General features: G+C 43.4%; 1 protein-coding gene across 5 annotated transcripts in view; it reads left to right on the top strand.

The window, feature by feature from the left end:
• Window positions 1–2,349: 2,349 nt before the first annotated feature.
• The window catches only part of Myocd (myocardin), a 94,475-nt gene continuing 81,238 nt past the window's right edge, over window positions 2,350–15,586 (top strand). For 3 of the 5 annotated variants that reach the window (NM_182667.4, NM_001414232.2, XM_087569778.1), the window contains 1 exon segment: window positions 2,350–2,701. In NM_182667.4, coding sequence (NP_872608.1) covers window positions 2,647–2,701 — 55 coding nt within the window. In that variant the 5' untranslated portion in view covers window positions 2,350–2,646. 5 annotated transcript variants of the gene reach the window in all.

Below are 15,586 nucleotides of genomic sequence, written 5' to 3'. Positions count from 1 at the left end.
GGTAGATGGATAGGGAGGCAAGGAAGGTGGAGAGAGGAGATCTGAATTGGGTTGAGGGAGGGATTGTGAATATGATCCAAATTTATTATATGAAATTCTTGAAGAATTACTTAAAATATTAGTTTAAGGATTAATGAGATGAAAACTAAAAGAATCACAGGGCAGGGAGACCTCTTCTCACTAAACAACAGTAAAAGAAAGCAAGCAAAAGAGGGACTATGGTCTTGTCCACAAGCACAAACTCAAACACCCTCCCTCCCTCTGGGTCAGGAAGACCCTTGGTTGGATTCTTCAGTTGATTTTTATCACACCTCCCACTAAACAAAGAATGCCCTCGCTAAGCTGTCTTGGGCATCTTTTTATGCTGTCCTCAGTGTAAAAGTCAGTTTGGGTCTTTCCTTCAATTCTTTCTTCTTCGTGTTTCATGGAGTAGTTTTCTCCCTGGGATAATTTTGTGATGTCCCTTACACCTCTTTTCTCTGGAGTAACCCTTGCCACATGCATCCCAAGCCTGCTTAGGGCTCTTCTAGACATGCGGGCCTGTTCCCTCCCACCCGCCTCTGTTTTGTTTCTTTTCATCAACGAATTGGATTGTGGGATTTAAGTACAACAAAGAGAAGCTGGGCAGGGAGACAGTCTCTATGTAGCCCATAATATAACATCTTCCCCTTCGCCTCCTAAGTTCAGGCATTTGCGATTATGTTACCCTGCGTAGCAAGTGGGAATTAAGACTCATAATCAGCCAGCCTGACAGTTTTTTCCTTAACGTAAGGTTAAATCGGAGAGAGATGCAGAAGGTGGGGAGGGAGTCGCTAGACTGATAAGACGTAATAAGAACTTGACCCACAATTTCTGTTTTGGAGGATGGAAGAACAGGCTGGAAGCCAAGGAACATGGGTGGCCTCTAGTAGCTGGAAAGGGAAAGGAAATGGATTCTCTTCATGAGCTTCCAGGAGGGAACACAGCTCTGCCAACACCTTGATTTTTAACCCAGTGAGACCTGTTTCTGACTCCCAGCCTTCCAACCTGCACAGTAATGAGTCCAGACTGATGTGAGCCGTTAGAGCAGTTGTGGCAAGTTCCCACAGGAACAGCCCAGTTCAACACTGCTTGTGGAATGCACAGCCACTGCCAGGCTACCACAGGAGGCAGCATGTCGCAGGCCTGTGCTGCTGCCCAACCCTATTCACAAGAGGAAGTTGTGTAGAAGGGTTCCGCCTCCTCTCTGATTCAGTGAGGAAGAACATTACCTATTCCAGAAAACTTTGATTCTGGGATTCAAGTGCATTTGGTGCAACCCAGAGGAGGAGGAAAAGGAAGGTCTGGGTCTTCAGCAACAGATGATGGAGGCAGAAGACCCCGGGATCAGGGCAGAGACTAGCCCCAAAAGATATTGTTATTTTAGGCCTCCACCTGTCCTGGGCTGATCCGTTCAAGAATTCACAGCTTTGAAGCAAAAGCAAAGAGGTAAAGAATTGTACTTGGGAGCCCACGTGCATATAAAGTTGAAAATGGTGGCAAATCGTGTGTTGTGTGTATGCAGTTCAGTTTTTTTAAATATCTAAGTCTTCGTCTTAGATGGAATATTTGTTGTACTTAATGACGCACATGGCACCCTGTCGCCCCAGGCGCCCCTGAGACATGCATCATCAGCGCCGCTTTGAGTGCCCGGTGGATTTCCCACGATTAAGCGGGATGTGAAAAATCTCTGTGCCTTTCCAATCTGGCTCGCCCAGGCCACCGAGTGCGACCCTGCTGAGCACCCAATAGTACACTCAACTTTTGCACACACTCCCCCTCCGGGCTTGGTCCCCAGCCACAAACTTTGTGTGTCCCCAAAGAGAGCATCCAACCACAGCGAAAGACTTTTTGCCACCTCCTCGGACGCTCATAGACAGCGATAGCTGCTCCAGGCATCCATCTCCTGAAGCACCACCGCTCGGATGCAGAGGGAAAGCGGGTGCTCCCGGGAATTGCAAGCCGACCCTACTTCTTGGCTCAGGCTCCAGCGCGTTCCGAGGATGTGCCTTCCCGAGCAGTCCCAGTAGGCTGGGGACACTGGGGACATTCACACCTACGGCAAGCGGATACGCTCCTACCGTCGCCGGGCGCCACCTGCAGCCTTCGAGCATCCGGTTTAGGGGTGTCAGTGCAGAGACTCCCGCCTGGGCAAGCAGTCTTGGCTTAGTATTCTGCAAAGAGTTAAGAGCCTGCTGTTGAGGCTCCTGGGGCCGCGCCTGGTCCCCAGGCCCCGCTCGCCTCTCCTGATTGGCTGGTTTCCTGTCAGTAGTAAAGAGGATCAGATAGCAAACTTGGGACCTTCATAAAGGCGTGGTGGCGATACTCCGCGACCGCTGGCAGCCTATGACATCAGTCAGGAACGCCTAGGATGCGGCTGTTCCTGGCCACCCTCAGAGGAGGAGGGTCCTGCCTGCTGGGAGTTAATTAGCCTCGCAAGCGGCGAGGGGGGAGGCGCCAGTTTTCTGGGGACACTGGCGGCCACTGTGTGTCCTCCTGCCCAAGGGAGCTCCCCAAGAGTTGGATGAATTCTGGGTCGTTAGCTGCTGTCCTCTGGGCTCCCTGGAGCCAATTTCTGGTGGAAAGCGGGGCGTCTGGCCAGCGACCAGCGGCTTGCTGAGACTCACCATGACACTCCTGGGGTCTGAACACTCTTTGCTGATTAGAAGGAAGTTCCGATCAGGTAGAGTAAGGCATTCAGCACTCCTTAAACTTTTCATCTGTACCACTCAACTGCTTTACAATGTATGCCTCGGGCCTGAGGTGGCGGCCTTCGCTCTGTTTCCCCAAAATGAACAGCTGTATTTGACTGACTGCCTTCAAATGTCTTCCCTTTGACCTGTGTTAAGTTTGAGTTTTGTTTATGAATAATCCAATGTCTTTATTCCACCATTATTTTCCTTTATGAAATTAGAAAAATTTGAAATTCTAGAAAATAGAAAATTTTGAGGGGACTCTCCAAAAGAGACTGTGTTGAAATGGGCAAATGCAGGATCTGAAGTTAGAGAGTGGGCGAGTTATCAGTTACAACTGCTGAGACGATGAGCCTAGTACTGTGTATGAAGTCCAGGGGTCACTTAACATGTAGCTAATCCAAACAAATGTATTTCCCAAAAAAGTCACTTGGAGGAAGTAAAAATAGCGAATTTGGAGCACACCAAGAATTTAAAATGACATCACCATGGGGGAAAAAAAACCCAGTGCCACAAATATTTTTTCCCAAACCATCTGATATTTATAAATGGACAATTTTCCCTAAAATTGTTGTGTTAGTGGCACACAGAGAAACTTCTGAAGGGACACTCGGGAGAGGTGAGTCTAAGGAAAGGGTGTTGGGGGGGCCTACAGAAGATGCAGGAGAATGTTCCCTTATTGGCATCCTGGCCGGGCGACCTCGATTTGCACTTTATTGCATTTATAACGGTGGTAACCAACCGTCCAATGATGACAGAGCACCCTTTAAGAAGGAACATTTTGGTGAGAGCTCTGGTGGGAGCCTTCTGTGTAACAGGTGCTGGCTGGATGCTGGTGTCTCTCGTTCTCAATCACCTTTCTTTGCCCTTCTGAAGAGGCACACAATTGTCTGTCTTTAGATGAGTGGCTCAAAAAAATGTGTGCAGTGGGTGATGGGCCATAAGGAGCCTCTATAACTGCCTTAGTTGTTCCTGATCTTTAGGTGTGTGGGGGACACTCTGGGGTTTTTCAAAGGATTGCTCAGTAAGACAAGTTGAAAACTTAAGAGCTTAAGTGACCAGGAGCCACAGTGCCTCTGGAGGTCTGGGGTGTATCTCCTAGTCACCAGCCACCAGGCTCAGTCACACATATTTGTCCTTTCCATGTTGAGGTGAGGTGGTAAGTTTGCTAATCAGAGACTTCACATGCTTGGTAATTTGCTCAAAACCACAAGGCAATACTGCCACCTTTCTGAGGGAGCAAGGATGTCATTTTTGGTTTTTGCATGAAACTGGGTTTATTTCAAATGCTCCTATGCAGTTTAATGGGGATAGAGGGAAGGACAGAGAGGGGCTGGATTGTTTCTAAAAAGATGTGGTGATGGCCTTGATTGTGGGCTGGCACAACAAACTTATCAAGGAATTCCTCAGCTGAAGTAGAGTGGGGAGGGAAGACAATGTTTGGTTTGCACCACTGTAACCCCCATCTCAGTGGATTTGTGCAGGCCTGAGGTCTCCACCTAGACCCTGCAAATCTTTATCCTAGAGCTCTGAAGAAATCCAACTGCACTTTTTTTTTCAGGCATTTGTGTCACAAGGAAGGTAGTTTGGGAAAGCATGATGCAGAGGCAGGAAACTTAATCCTCCATCTTTGATTTTAAAAAGTGTGTGTGTTGGGGGCAGGGGGTGGGGGGCTGGAATCTATGACGGACAAAGCAAGTTGGGCATCTTAGGAGCCGTGGTTGATGATCTCATTCAAGAGCAAGAAAAACATAATTGTAAATCAGTGGATGGCTACTGGTTACTCTTCCTGGACAGAGTGACCTCGGTGGACATATATGGCCCCGAGGCCTGACTGGCATTGTATGAACTACCTCTGTCTAGGGGGCTTTGCTTCACTTCGTGTCTAACAGTGAATGAAGAGGGTTTCTTGTTCACCTTGATCTCTCTCTATATATATTTCTCTCCCTCCCTCCCTCCCTCCCAGTCACCCCCTCGTCTTCCTTGAGGGATTCCACTGCCAACTCTAAAGATTCCTATATGGCTCACTTCCTATATGATGCTCACTTCAACAGTAGATCCTGGTACGATTCTAAAGTTAACGTTTCCAAACTGACTGAAAGTGAGTTATTCTACGGTTATAGCAATGGGCTTGCCGTGATGGCGCATCCACAGTCCCCAGGCAGTTCCTCACATTCTGAAACTGACGTGGACAGCAACCATGCTTTACCAATTCCCCACTAACTCTGTCCAAGTAGCCTTGTGATTAACTGACCCGCCATGGGACTTTGGGACTTTGAATGTTTACATTTGTGAACATGATTGGCAATGTGAATTAACCTTACCTGACAGAGTAGGGTGTCCTGGCTGAGTGTGAGGGTCTCGCTCGGTCAGACTAGCTGGGTTCTCAGACATCGCCTCTTCGGTTTGGGCTACATGACCTTTATAATTCTCAGCATCATAATTCTCTGCATCTTACACACCTCACACCCAAATAATGAAGGTGGCTTTACGATGCTTTTAAGAGATAAACCTGATAACACAAACAGCTTAGTTAGGACATGGATATGCTGATGAGCCCTGGTAAACAGTGCTCAGGACGAACGCTAACGCTCTTTGGCAGTGGGATCCTCGATCAGCTGTTGCTTCCTTCTAGACCTTGGTTTCTTAGCTTGGAGATGTCCAGGTGGAATGATGTGGTTTGCTAGGCTACCCTGGTATTGTGCGTGGCTCCTGGAAGGTGTAAAGATTGTATGGGAACAAGTGAAATGATTTAGGCTACATGGCTATGGTAGGAGAGTGGATGGCAGCTTGCTTAGATTAATATGCTTGTTATTTTTAAATCAACCACATCTTACAGTATTCATTTTCTCATTGCTAATTCAATTCTTGTAATTGCTGTTACTTTCTGAAGTTTTTTCCTTTATATCAATCTCTGTGTGGACAAAACACCAGAGCACACACAGGAACACAAGCAGATAAAAATGGAGAGGTTCCTTTGTGGGTTTTGCTTCAAAAGAAGCAATGCATTTCCTTATACTTTTTTCTCTCTCCCTGTTACCGGTCTCAATCAGCCCAAACCGAAGCTAACTATGGTACCTGGCATTGCTTAACCTTGCCCTCCCCACAAATGTAGAATTGTCAGATTTAGCAGACAGTTTTAAGTTTGGATAAATAATGATAAGCCTTCGGTATTTATCAATATTTAGGACGGAGTTCTCTCTGAAACACACATTTCACTATGCCTATCGTATTTTCCTTGGCAATCACCTACAGCCCCGGGACTGTTTGCCCAACACTCCGCTGTTCTGTCCAATATCCCATGAGCCTCTTGAGATTTTTGGGTCCCCCCAAATACAGAATACAGTCTGTAAGTCTCAGCCTGAAGTAGGAACAGCATGAGAAGGAAGCCTGGTGCCCACGAGCAGAGCTAGGATTTAGAGGGGAGGAAGACAGTAGGTTTATCTCTGCCTTCCGGGCAGAGAGGAGACACTAAAAGAAGCTGAGGGCCATTCAAGCAGGCAGCGGATGCGCGGGATACGGCTTGCCGTGGATGTGAGTAGTTTCTTGTCCTCCGATGGAAAGCCTAGGTCCTCCTTAAGGGATTTTGGACCCCTCCTGACCCTCTTTCCTTCATCCTACAGACAATGTTACAGGTTTACTAAGTCCCTAATTAATCTAGACCCTTAACCAGATTGGATTGTCTCTCTTCTGAGCTGAGCCAGTTAAATGGAGACGGGGATCCCTGATTTGCCGTCATAGACACTACCGAAGAAATGTCCACTATGTGATAAAAATATCCCGGTGCTAGCCACTAGCTAGTCTAATAGCTTGGGACAGCATATTTAATCTAAAAGGACCTTTCCGTGACATATAACCTAGCTAGATGTCGATTTGTTCGGCTTCTCGTTCAGATCTTGTTTTTGCCCTGTGCAAAACCGAAGGTTTTAACTGATTCATCTCTGAAATCATTTTCAGCCTGAAGGCTTCACCTTTGTTCCACAACTGAATGGCCTTAACTATTTTTCTGAAATTTTAAACACCACATGTGTTAAAATTTAAATACTAAAGCATTGTCATAAGAGACTATAATTAATTGGACTTTAAACAATTAACTATTTCAATTTTTAAATGGGTATCTTAATTCATCTTTTAATTAATTAACTTCGAGACCAGGTCATTCTCTAGGCCAGGCTAGCCTATAACCTACTACATAGCCCAGGATGGCCTAGAACAGTGGGTGATCCTCCTGCCTCAGCCTACTGGTGCTGTAATTAGAGACATGGGCCTCCACCTCCAGTGATATTTTAAATCATTTGTAAAGGGCAAAGACACTTTCAGGGTCAGACTAGGGTCACATCCCCAAGTCTGATAGCAGTGGATGTATTCACAGAGCATGGGCTTTTCTCACCCTATCTGAGTTAGATGCAAAAGCTCTCCCTTCTGTCTTCCCTATTTTTATCCCCTGTCCACTCAAAACCTTTGCACAGACTAAACATTTTACTTACTTACTGGTATACTATGATTCTATGCATACAAGAATAATTCTTATCGGCTTTTGGCTTACCGCTCTTTGCCCTCTAACACCTAGACCAGGGCTTGGCATAGAAAGGGAGCTACAAAGCAGGGCGTGGCTCAGTATGTGCTCAGCTGACTCGGGGTTTGATCCTCGGACTTCAGAAACAAATACTTGTCATATTTCCCGGCAAAGACTGTTCAAAGAACAATAAAAGCAAAGAGTATCTGTTCTTTTAGGTACGTGGGTATGTGCTGAAATTCACTTAAAAGGAGTATATAGAGCGAGGTGAGTGCAATGCTGAGAACTTCAGCCAGCTCTCACCTTCACACGCAAGCACTAAGTACGTCCCAAATGGAGAACAGTCTGTAAAAATTTAGAATGCAAAGGGGCATCAAAGTGGGCCAGGCTAGGAGGGGTGTGTTCCGACCTCAGGAAGTACGATCTGCTCTAGGGTTTGCAGGTGGTTATGTGCATAATTGCTATGGTCAGATTAATTAGTAAGTGAAATCACTTATGGGCAGATGTGAGATGTGTGACTGGACATCACACACCAGGGTCTGTGATTGAGCTGTAATCTCTGATTCTCTAGAACAAGGGGGTGGGGGGAGTACTAGAGATGGTGCCTGTATGAGAGAACTTGCCTAGCATGCAGAGGACTCCAAGTTCAGTCCCCAGCACTATGAGGGCTGGGTAAGGGAGTGGAAGTGGCTATTATTTTTTAAAGGTCAGAGCAAATAGTGTTCATTTTATCTGCTACATTATATGACAGAGATGGAAAATACTTTATATCACATTGTAATGAGTTTACTTCAATGGTCACTAATCCAAAGTAGATTAATTTGAAGAAAACATAAATGCAGGTCAGAAGCCAAGTGCTAGGTCCCTGGGTGTAAAATGCTACACGTTTAAGCAGAGTTTAACCTGAATGAGAGCAGGTGCAATTACCCACAGCACGCTCCCTAACAGGTGGCGAGCAGGCACCTGGTGTCTCTGTCCAGGTGCGGGTTGGAGGACCAGGAGTTGTGTTCTGCAGGCGTCTGCAGAATTACCACTCCCTCTACCCCGGAGGCAGAGCCACGTGGGTGCTACTCTATCTTCCCTGACAGCGTGACCTTGGGAAAGCCAGCTTTGCTCTCTGGGTCTCTATTGGCATGTTGGCAAAGTGACTCATGGTCTTTGCAACTGCAGGGGGGGCTCCATGGGGGAAAGATCCCTGACAGTTCCTAAGAACTCATTTTACAGGGAGAAATCTTACTCTCCTTGTGGGAATGGCTTGCCTGACACACTGGCGAGTGAGTCCCACAAGAGAGAAACCTGAAGTAGTTAAAAGATTCTGATGGACATAAATAGGATTAACAGCAATAACAACAGGCGTTAGCCAAATGGCTTTGCAACCTTAAACTTTTAGCTCTTAGATTTTTCTACTTTACTAAGCAGGTAGTGGTTATCTCTTTTCCAGAATTGCTAATAAATCAAGCTTTACTTAACCAGATGTGGATCACTGTTCTTAGACAAAACAGAGAGTTTGCCAAATTTTGTTCAAACAAGACGTATCTTTTATCCCTCAGAAATCTACAATAAATAAGGTTCGCTGCTCCTTTTTTTTATTCTTTCCCAGAATGCCCCCCCTGAATGCTTTCTGGAGTCTTTGAAGGGAGAATAATATCTTTCTTTCTCCTGTAGATGATGGAGGATAAATTCTCTCACTCTCCTCCTGGAGGACTTGAGTGCAATAGTTTCTCTCTGAGCTACATCTGGCCGTGTTACCTCCCTATGACAAGCTGTAGATTCAAAGTAAATGAAAACCTTCTAATATTTTAAAATATATTTACTGGGTGATCTTCTACATCGGGACTTGGTGATGTTTGGTGTGTGTAGCAGGAGTAAATAGATTCTCAACTCACAAATGCTGTCTTAACCAGCACTGCCTAGTGTCCTGTTGGATGAACACACAGGTAAGGTTTTCAGCCTCCATGTACAGCTCCTTTTAGGGACCCTTGTCTACTGGCACGAAGACATCCACTGTTTCTTCAAGAATGGACTTCCTGGGCCATCGCAGTACACAGATGATCTGACAAGATGAAAGTAGACTGAAAACTCTTCTGTTCACTGCTTCTAGAAACACGCGTCCTTTAGGGAGCCAGTTAGCCTTGGCATCTACACGGCTGTGGGCAATGTTTTAGTACAGGGTAATGTTCCAGAAGTTTCAGTGAAGCTCAGAAAAACAAAAGCAAAAGCAAAACAAAACAAAAACGGTTAAGCACAGAAAGTGTTTTCTGGCATGAACTGGGCAGCAACCTCCTTGAAAGGCCTTCCAGAGATTTGTCAAGGTTATACTCTGAGCATCAGTTTAAGCCTTTCTGTTGTTCAGTGTGATGTTCTAGATATTTCCACAGAAGTGTGAATCAAGTCTGCTTTAAGACTCTGCAGTCTGGAGGGCAGATGTTGGCAATTTACTAATCAGTTGTCTTGGAAATCTCAGTTTTGATTTTATATGTGCATAATGCTACTCCTAAAATCATTGTACATAACACAATGAAACCCTTTAAGAACAAAATTGGTTCTTTTTCTTATCTTCATTGGCCTGATAAGTCCTCATTAGATAAATTCCTGAGTGTCTGAATAACAGACTTGAATTCTGTCACCCATGATGGTGGCTGGCATTTTCGTACCTAGATCAACCCTGACCTACTTCCACAGATGATGAATGCTTGCCTGCAGGAGAACTGAATTGCTGTGCATTGGTTTCCAATAGCAACTTGTATTCGCATAGAAGACTTTTGTGTCTCTTCAGTGAGAAAGAATAGGAAAAGGAAGAAGGGTTTATTTGGAAAGCCCTACATTGCCCACTATCTAGGAAGCACTTGCTACCAAACAAAACTGATAATTTATCAAAGAGGACTAGGAATCTCTGAATCTTATTATCTATGACCTCATCTGAGATATAGAAAAGGATCGTGGGGTAGGAATAATTTTCCTCAGTTATAGATGAGGGTGGTGAGATTCAAGATGTCAAATGACCTGGAAACCAGTTATGAATCTGTGTGTCCCACTGAATTGAGGTAATGTGGTCTTCTCCTTTTACTCCTCATCTGTACACACACACACCACACACACACACACACACACACACACACACACACACACACACACACCTGAACCACCAGTAGACTTTCTGACTACAACTCCAAATATGGTCCCAGTCACTGTTCTCATCAGCAAATAGTTACTAATAAGGCTACTTGTTTCAGTGTTAAATTATTCATGCTACACTTTATCTCTGGATTTTCATACAACTTGACCAGCAAATATGATTTTTGTCTCAGAGGAAATACCAAGAAAATTTGAAAGCTAATAACATAATGAGAAGATACCTAGTCTAAGACATGACACATAGACACGTAAGAACTCTTTATAAAGATGGAGAGTAAAAGAGAAAAAAGTTATCAGGATCACATATGATCTTACACAGCTGCATACACACATGCACTCCTGCCGTGTGTGTGTGTGTGTGTGTGTGTGTGTGTGTGTGTGTGTGTGTGTGTGTGGTATAGACGTACTCATGTGTTATTAGTTCTTCATAGTCACAGAAAAATGTGATGAAAGTCTAATTGGGAAAATTGATATCCATGAACTTTAAAATCGATTCCAATAAAGCAAGTCTATAAGATGTTGTAGAGAAGAGAGCAGAGAGCAACTTTATAATCTTGGCATAGGCCAGCTTTCCCATGCATGCCTCCACAGCCAAAGAAGAAAAAAAATGAATGTACTAGCCACTTAAAAATGAAAAACTTTACTTGGGAAAAAAAATCACCCAAAGAAACTTAAGTCAAATAGTAACTTGAAAAAATAGTTCTGGAAAACATTTTCAAGGCAAAAGTATTGCAAATATTTCTGTTACAAATAAGATTTAAAGCAAACAACACAGAGGAAGAATTGAGGGGAGATGGTCAACAAATACATGAAAGACCCCAAACTTGTAGCCACCCCCTAACCCACGGGTATGTGGCCAGGGAGAGCTAAGGATGTGGTCCCACGCAGAACCACAAGCACACTCAAAACAGTATAAGGGGTTTTGGGGTTTTGGGTGGTTGAGATTTTTGTTGTTTTGGGTTTTGTTTTGTTGTAGGTTTTTTTCTTTTTTAACTTTAAGTCAATCACACGGATCTCTAATGTAAACTCAGGAAATGGACAACATCGAAGCCCAAAAATTATCTACCCCCACCAGTGTGAGCTGAAAGCCAGGATGCTACATCTTCCATAGGTAAAATGAGTTAAAATTTACAAACTTGGTAACATTTAGTGCTGTACAAATGCGAAAGTATGGGTATATTCCTACGGGTGACTATAGCTACGTAACCTATTTGTAGCTATAAAATACTTGGCATGATTTCATGCGAGTCTCACAGGACAGACTTTTGTGTGGACCTCACAATCAGTCATGAGACTTCAGGGTACCCACTGTAAGTCCTAGGCATATGTGCAGATACTTGGGATTCTTCTGTTGCTATTTCTTGAGAGGTGTCTTCTGTATAACCCAGTTTGACCTCTCTTGAAATCCTCCCGCCTTAGTCTCCTAAGTGTCAGCACACCGATTTAGATATTTCATTGCATCATAGTTTATAAGCCAGAATGGAAATTCATACTTATAATCCCAGCACTGAGGAAGATCAATATTTCAATCCTAGCCTGGGCTACATAGGGAGACCCTGTCTCAAACAAACAAACAACAACGGGGTTTCTGTTGTTTGGCCTGAGAAAGATGTTATTTACATAAACGTTCACCTGCAAAGACCATATTTAATTAAATTATGTTAAATTCATACCGTAATCCAAATCAGAAAATGATTTTCCAAAAAAATAAGTGAACTAATACAAAAAGATACCCAAGATTCTCAATATTTTTTAAAAAAATAGATTTAATTATTTTATTTTATACGCAGGACTGTTTTGTCTGTTCCTATGTATATCCAACAGGTACGTACCTGGTGCCCATGGAGATCAGAATAGGACATCAGACCCTCTGCAGATACTTGTGAGGCACCACGTAGGTTCTGAGACTCAAACCAAGTCTTCTGCAAGAACACAAAGTGCTCTTGGCCTCTGAACCACCTCTACAGCACGAAATTCTGAATTCTAAAGACAGACTATAACATGATTTGGCAGCACATTTTATTTACGTTTTTAAATTATGCATTAATAAGACATGGAAAAGGAGCCATGTCACGTTACTGAGAAGGACCCTGGTCTCAGGCACAGAAAGGTCTTCTCCATTTGCATCTCTCAAAATAAGAGTGCGCTTATGTTTACCTAATTTTCAATTTTGCCTAAAATGTAAGGAGAATATCCTATCTTAGCAGAGGCTAGAAATGCTGTACTTCTACAAGTCTTTGATCATGTTGATAAAACTTCAAGTATGATTTTATAAGATATAAATAATGTAATTAGTTTGATTATATATTTCAAGCCCCTGGCCTTAAGAGGCTGGAAAAACTTTAAGAAAATTAAGTGACATAGACATAGGATATACATTTAATACACACATACAAATGTTAATAAATGCTAAGGATTAGACTCACTTCTTAACCTTAGGCATTGAAAGAAAAAGATAAAGAAAATGCCTTTTAAACTTGAAATACTCTTAACAGAAGTCGATAATGAAAGCAAAATCACAAATATGTCCGTGTGACTTCAGATGTCCTTCTCTACACTGCTTATTTTGGTCGCTTCTTGAGTGTCTTTTATACCTTCTGTAACACACAGCAATGACATGATCCTGGGTTCTATCTGTTGTTTATCTTTAGGCCTTGGCGAGATAGATGTGGGGGTAGCAGGGGAATACATTTACTGTCTTTCAGAAGCAATATGGTGAGGGATTGGCTGGGTACCTGAAAAATGGATCTGTCCTCAAACTCCTGTCGACCTCACAGTGCAACCAAAAGAGACTGAGAACACTCAGCCCCTAGTGTTAATCACCATTCCTCCTTCTCGCCCCTTACCCAGCATCTTGCTTTCTCCAGTTTCAGTTAGCCGTATGATGAACCTTGAACTGAAAAGGTCAAATAGCAAACAAAAACAAAACAAAACAAAACAAAAACACTAAATAGCTTTTAGTAAGATATTATTTTTTCTGTTTACTGAGGCATTGTTAATATTTTACTGTGCCTAACTTGTAGTTAAATTTTACCATAAATTCACTTGCATAGAGACAATGCAGAAAGTACAGCGTCCACCACTACCAGAGCGCTCAGACTCTGAGGGAGCATTTATAGCTGTATATAAGTAGATACCACTCAATGCTGAAACTACCTAATTCAAAATTTAAAGTTAAGCCAGTGCTACTAAAGTCTGTTGGGCTTAGATTAAAACTCTAGATGCCAGTGGGTGCATGAACCAGGCTGTGTATCTTCAGGGGCCCATTCTCTCCACTTCCGCTTGTAAAAGTCGGAACCAAGATGCCCCCTCACTGGAGATTTCAGGAGGCTTTGGTGAGAGAGCATGTAAAAGGTACAAAAGCTGTAAATCCCTTGTCAGTGAGCTGCAGTGGTGTCACACACAAAAGCATGTGATCATCATATATGTTGATCATCATCATATAGCATGTTAACTTACACAGTGTTGAAATTATTAGATGTCATTATAGAAATATGATTATATTGAGTCTGAATGACAGCAGGTCTGTGACAGTCCTCACTCTGAGTAATTCTTCTGACCATGCATGCTTAAGAGCCCTGAAGATAATTCATGCTATCGTGGAATTTATACTTTATCCTATCAGGCACTTTTGGCTACTCATTCTCTCTTTCAAAAAGTGTTTGAAGAAGGAGCTATTTTCCGGCTCCAGCTCCACAACAGGGATGGGTGGCCTTATCTTAGACCCAGTTTGTGCAGCGTTAGAGAGTTCTAGGCCTGGGGTGGGTTCTGACAAGCTCCCCACTGGCTATGGGTATTTCCAAAGGCTCTTCCTTGGGCACTGCTAAGAGTCCGAGCTCTTATACTATAATCGAAAATACTCCTGGCTAAAAATAGAGCCAGAGAGAAGAGCTTTCTCCAGAAGGAATCGAGTTTTAGTCATGGTCGGCTAATACCTTCTCTTTCTGTGATGCATTAACCTTCCCTTCCTCTATCAAAACTAAGGCATGGCCATCGATACTTCTGTTATCTTCTCACCAACTCTAAACAGGAGGCTGGCTATGCGGTTGAGAAGGGTAGTTTTTAGTAGTGTGGAGACGAGTCCAAGGCCGTGCAGTAGAGGGAGAGAGATCTGTCCTCCAGCTTCCCACAAGACCGGCTGAGAAACAGTACGGGAAAAACCAGAGGCAGAGGCAGGCAATGCCTGGCCTCCGACCCAGGTTTTCTCTCAACCCAAGGTTCCTCAGCTTAAAGCCTTCCACTCCGTAGCAATCATCTGCACTGGGTTCACGGCTGAGGAGGTGGACTAGAAGCTGAGGTGGAGATCCAAAGAATGTAACTCAGCAATGAATGGGGGGAAACAGGATGATGTGACAGCAGCTAGGCAGAAGAGCCAGCCTTCGCTACTGGTTCTGCTGTCCTACGTGCATTAGTACCCATCACCACAGGATATTCTAACTGGAAAATGATCTGAAGTCATCTGTTTTCTTCAAAGCCTGGTGTTGAAACAGTAGAGTCATCTTTTCTTCTCTTAAAATATGATCATTAAATATAATATTTATTAAGTTGTTATATTTTTCTATATTAGAAATGCAATGTTCCTACATATGTGCACACACATGTAGCATACACATAATAATATGTGTAACATAACACCCCCTCATATGATATGAGAGGGTTAAAGATTTATATCTATATATCCTGCAGAAAAATTTGTGGAAAAAATTTGAGCTGTCCAACAAAAGGGAATTATCCTATTTGGATAATTATATATAGTGCCTCATAACTTGTGCATTAAATGTATGTTTTCAAAGAATAATGACTTATAAAAATGCTTACAGTGCAAGTAGAGGACTTCAAAAGTGCACACAGAACACAACCCTGATTCTGGTCGGGAGCCTACCTTGCTCTCCACCTTCCTTTTAAAAAGAGGTCCCTTGTGGAAACGGGCCTTGCCTGACCTTCTGCATAGAACTGGGGATCTGAGTTCAGATTTTCATGTGTGCTTTGCAAACCAAACCATCTCCTCAGCCTTGTGAATCCGGAGTTTTAGGAAAACTAAAATCCAGGGACCACAGCAACGTGGAAAAGAGGAATCTGTCTGTCTTTAAGGAGAATGTCTTTGACCTTACAAACCACACCTTGTTCTAGTTTCTAATTCCCTTATTCCCAATTTGCTCTTGGCTTCTATCTATATCAGTCCTGCTCCTGTTTACCTGTTTATACTGTTTATTTGTTTATCATG

The sequence above is a fragment of the Rattus norvegicus genome, chromosome 10, assembly GCF_021556685.1.
Source record: "Rattus norvegicus strain SHRSP/BbbUtx chromosome 10, alternate assembly SHRSP_T2T, whole genome shotgun sequence".
Taxonomy (NCBI): Eukaryota; Metazoa; Chordata; class Mammalia; order Rodentia; family Muridae; genus Rattus; species Rattus norvegicus.
This window is presented reverse-complemented; position numbering and strand designations above follow the sequence as displayed.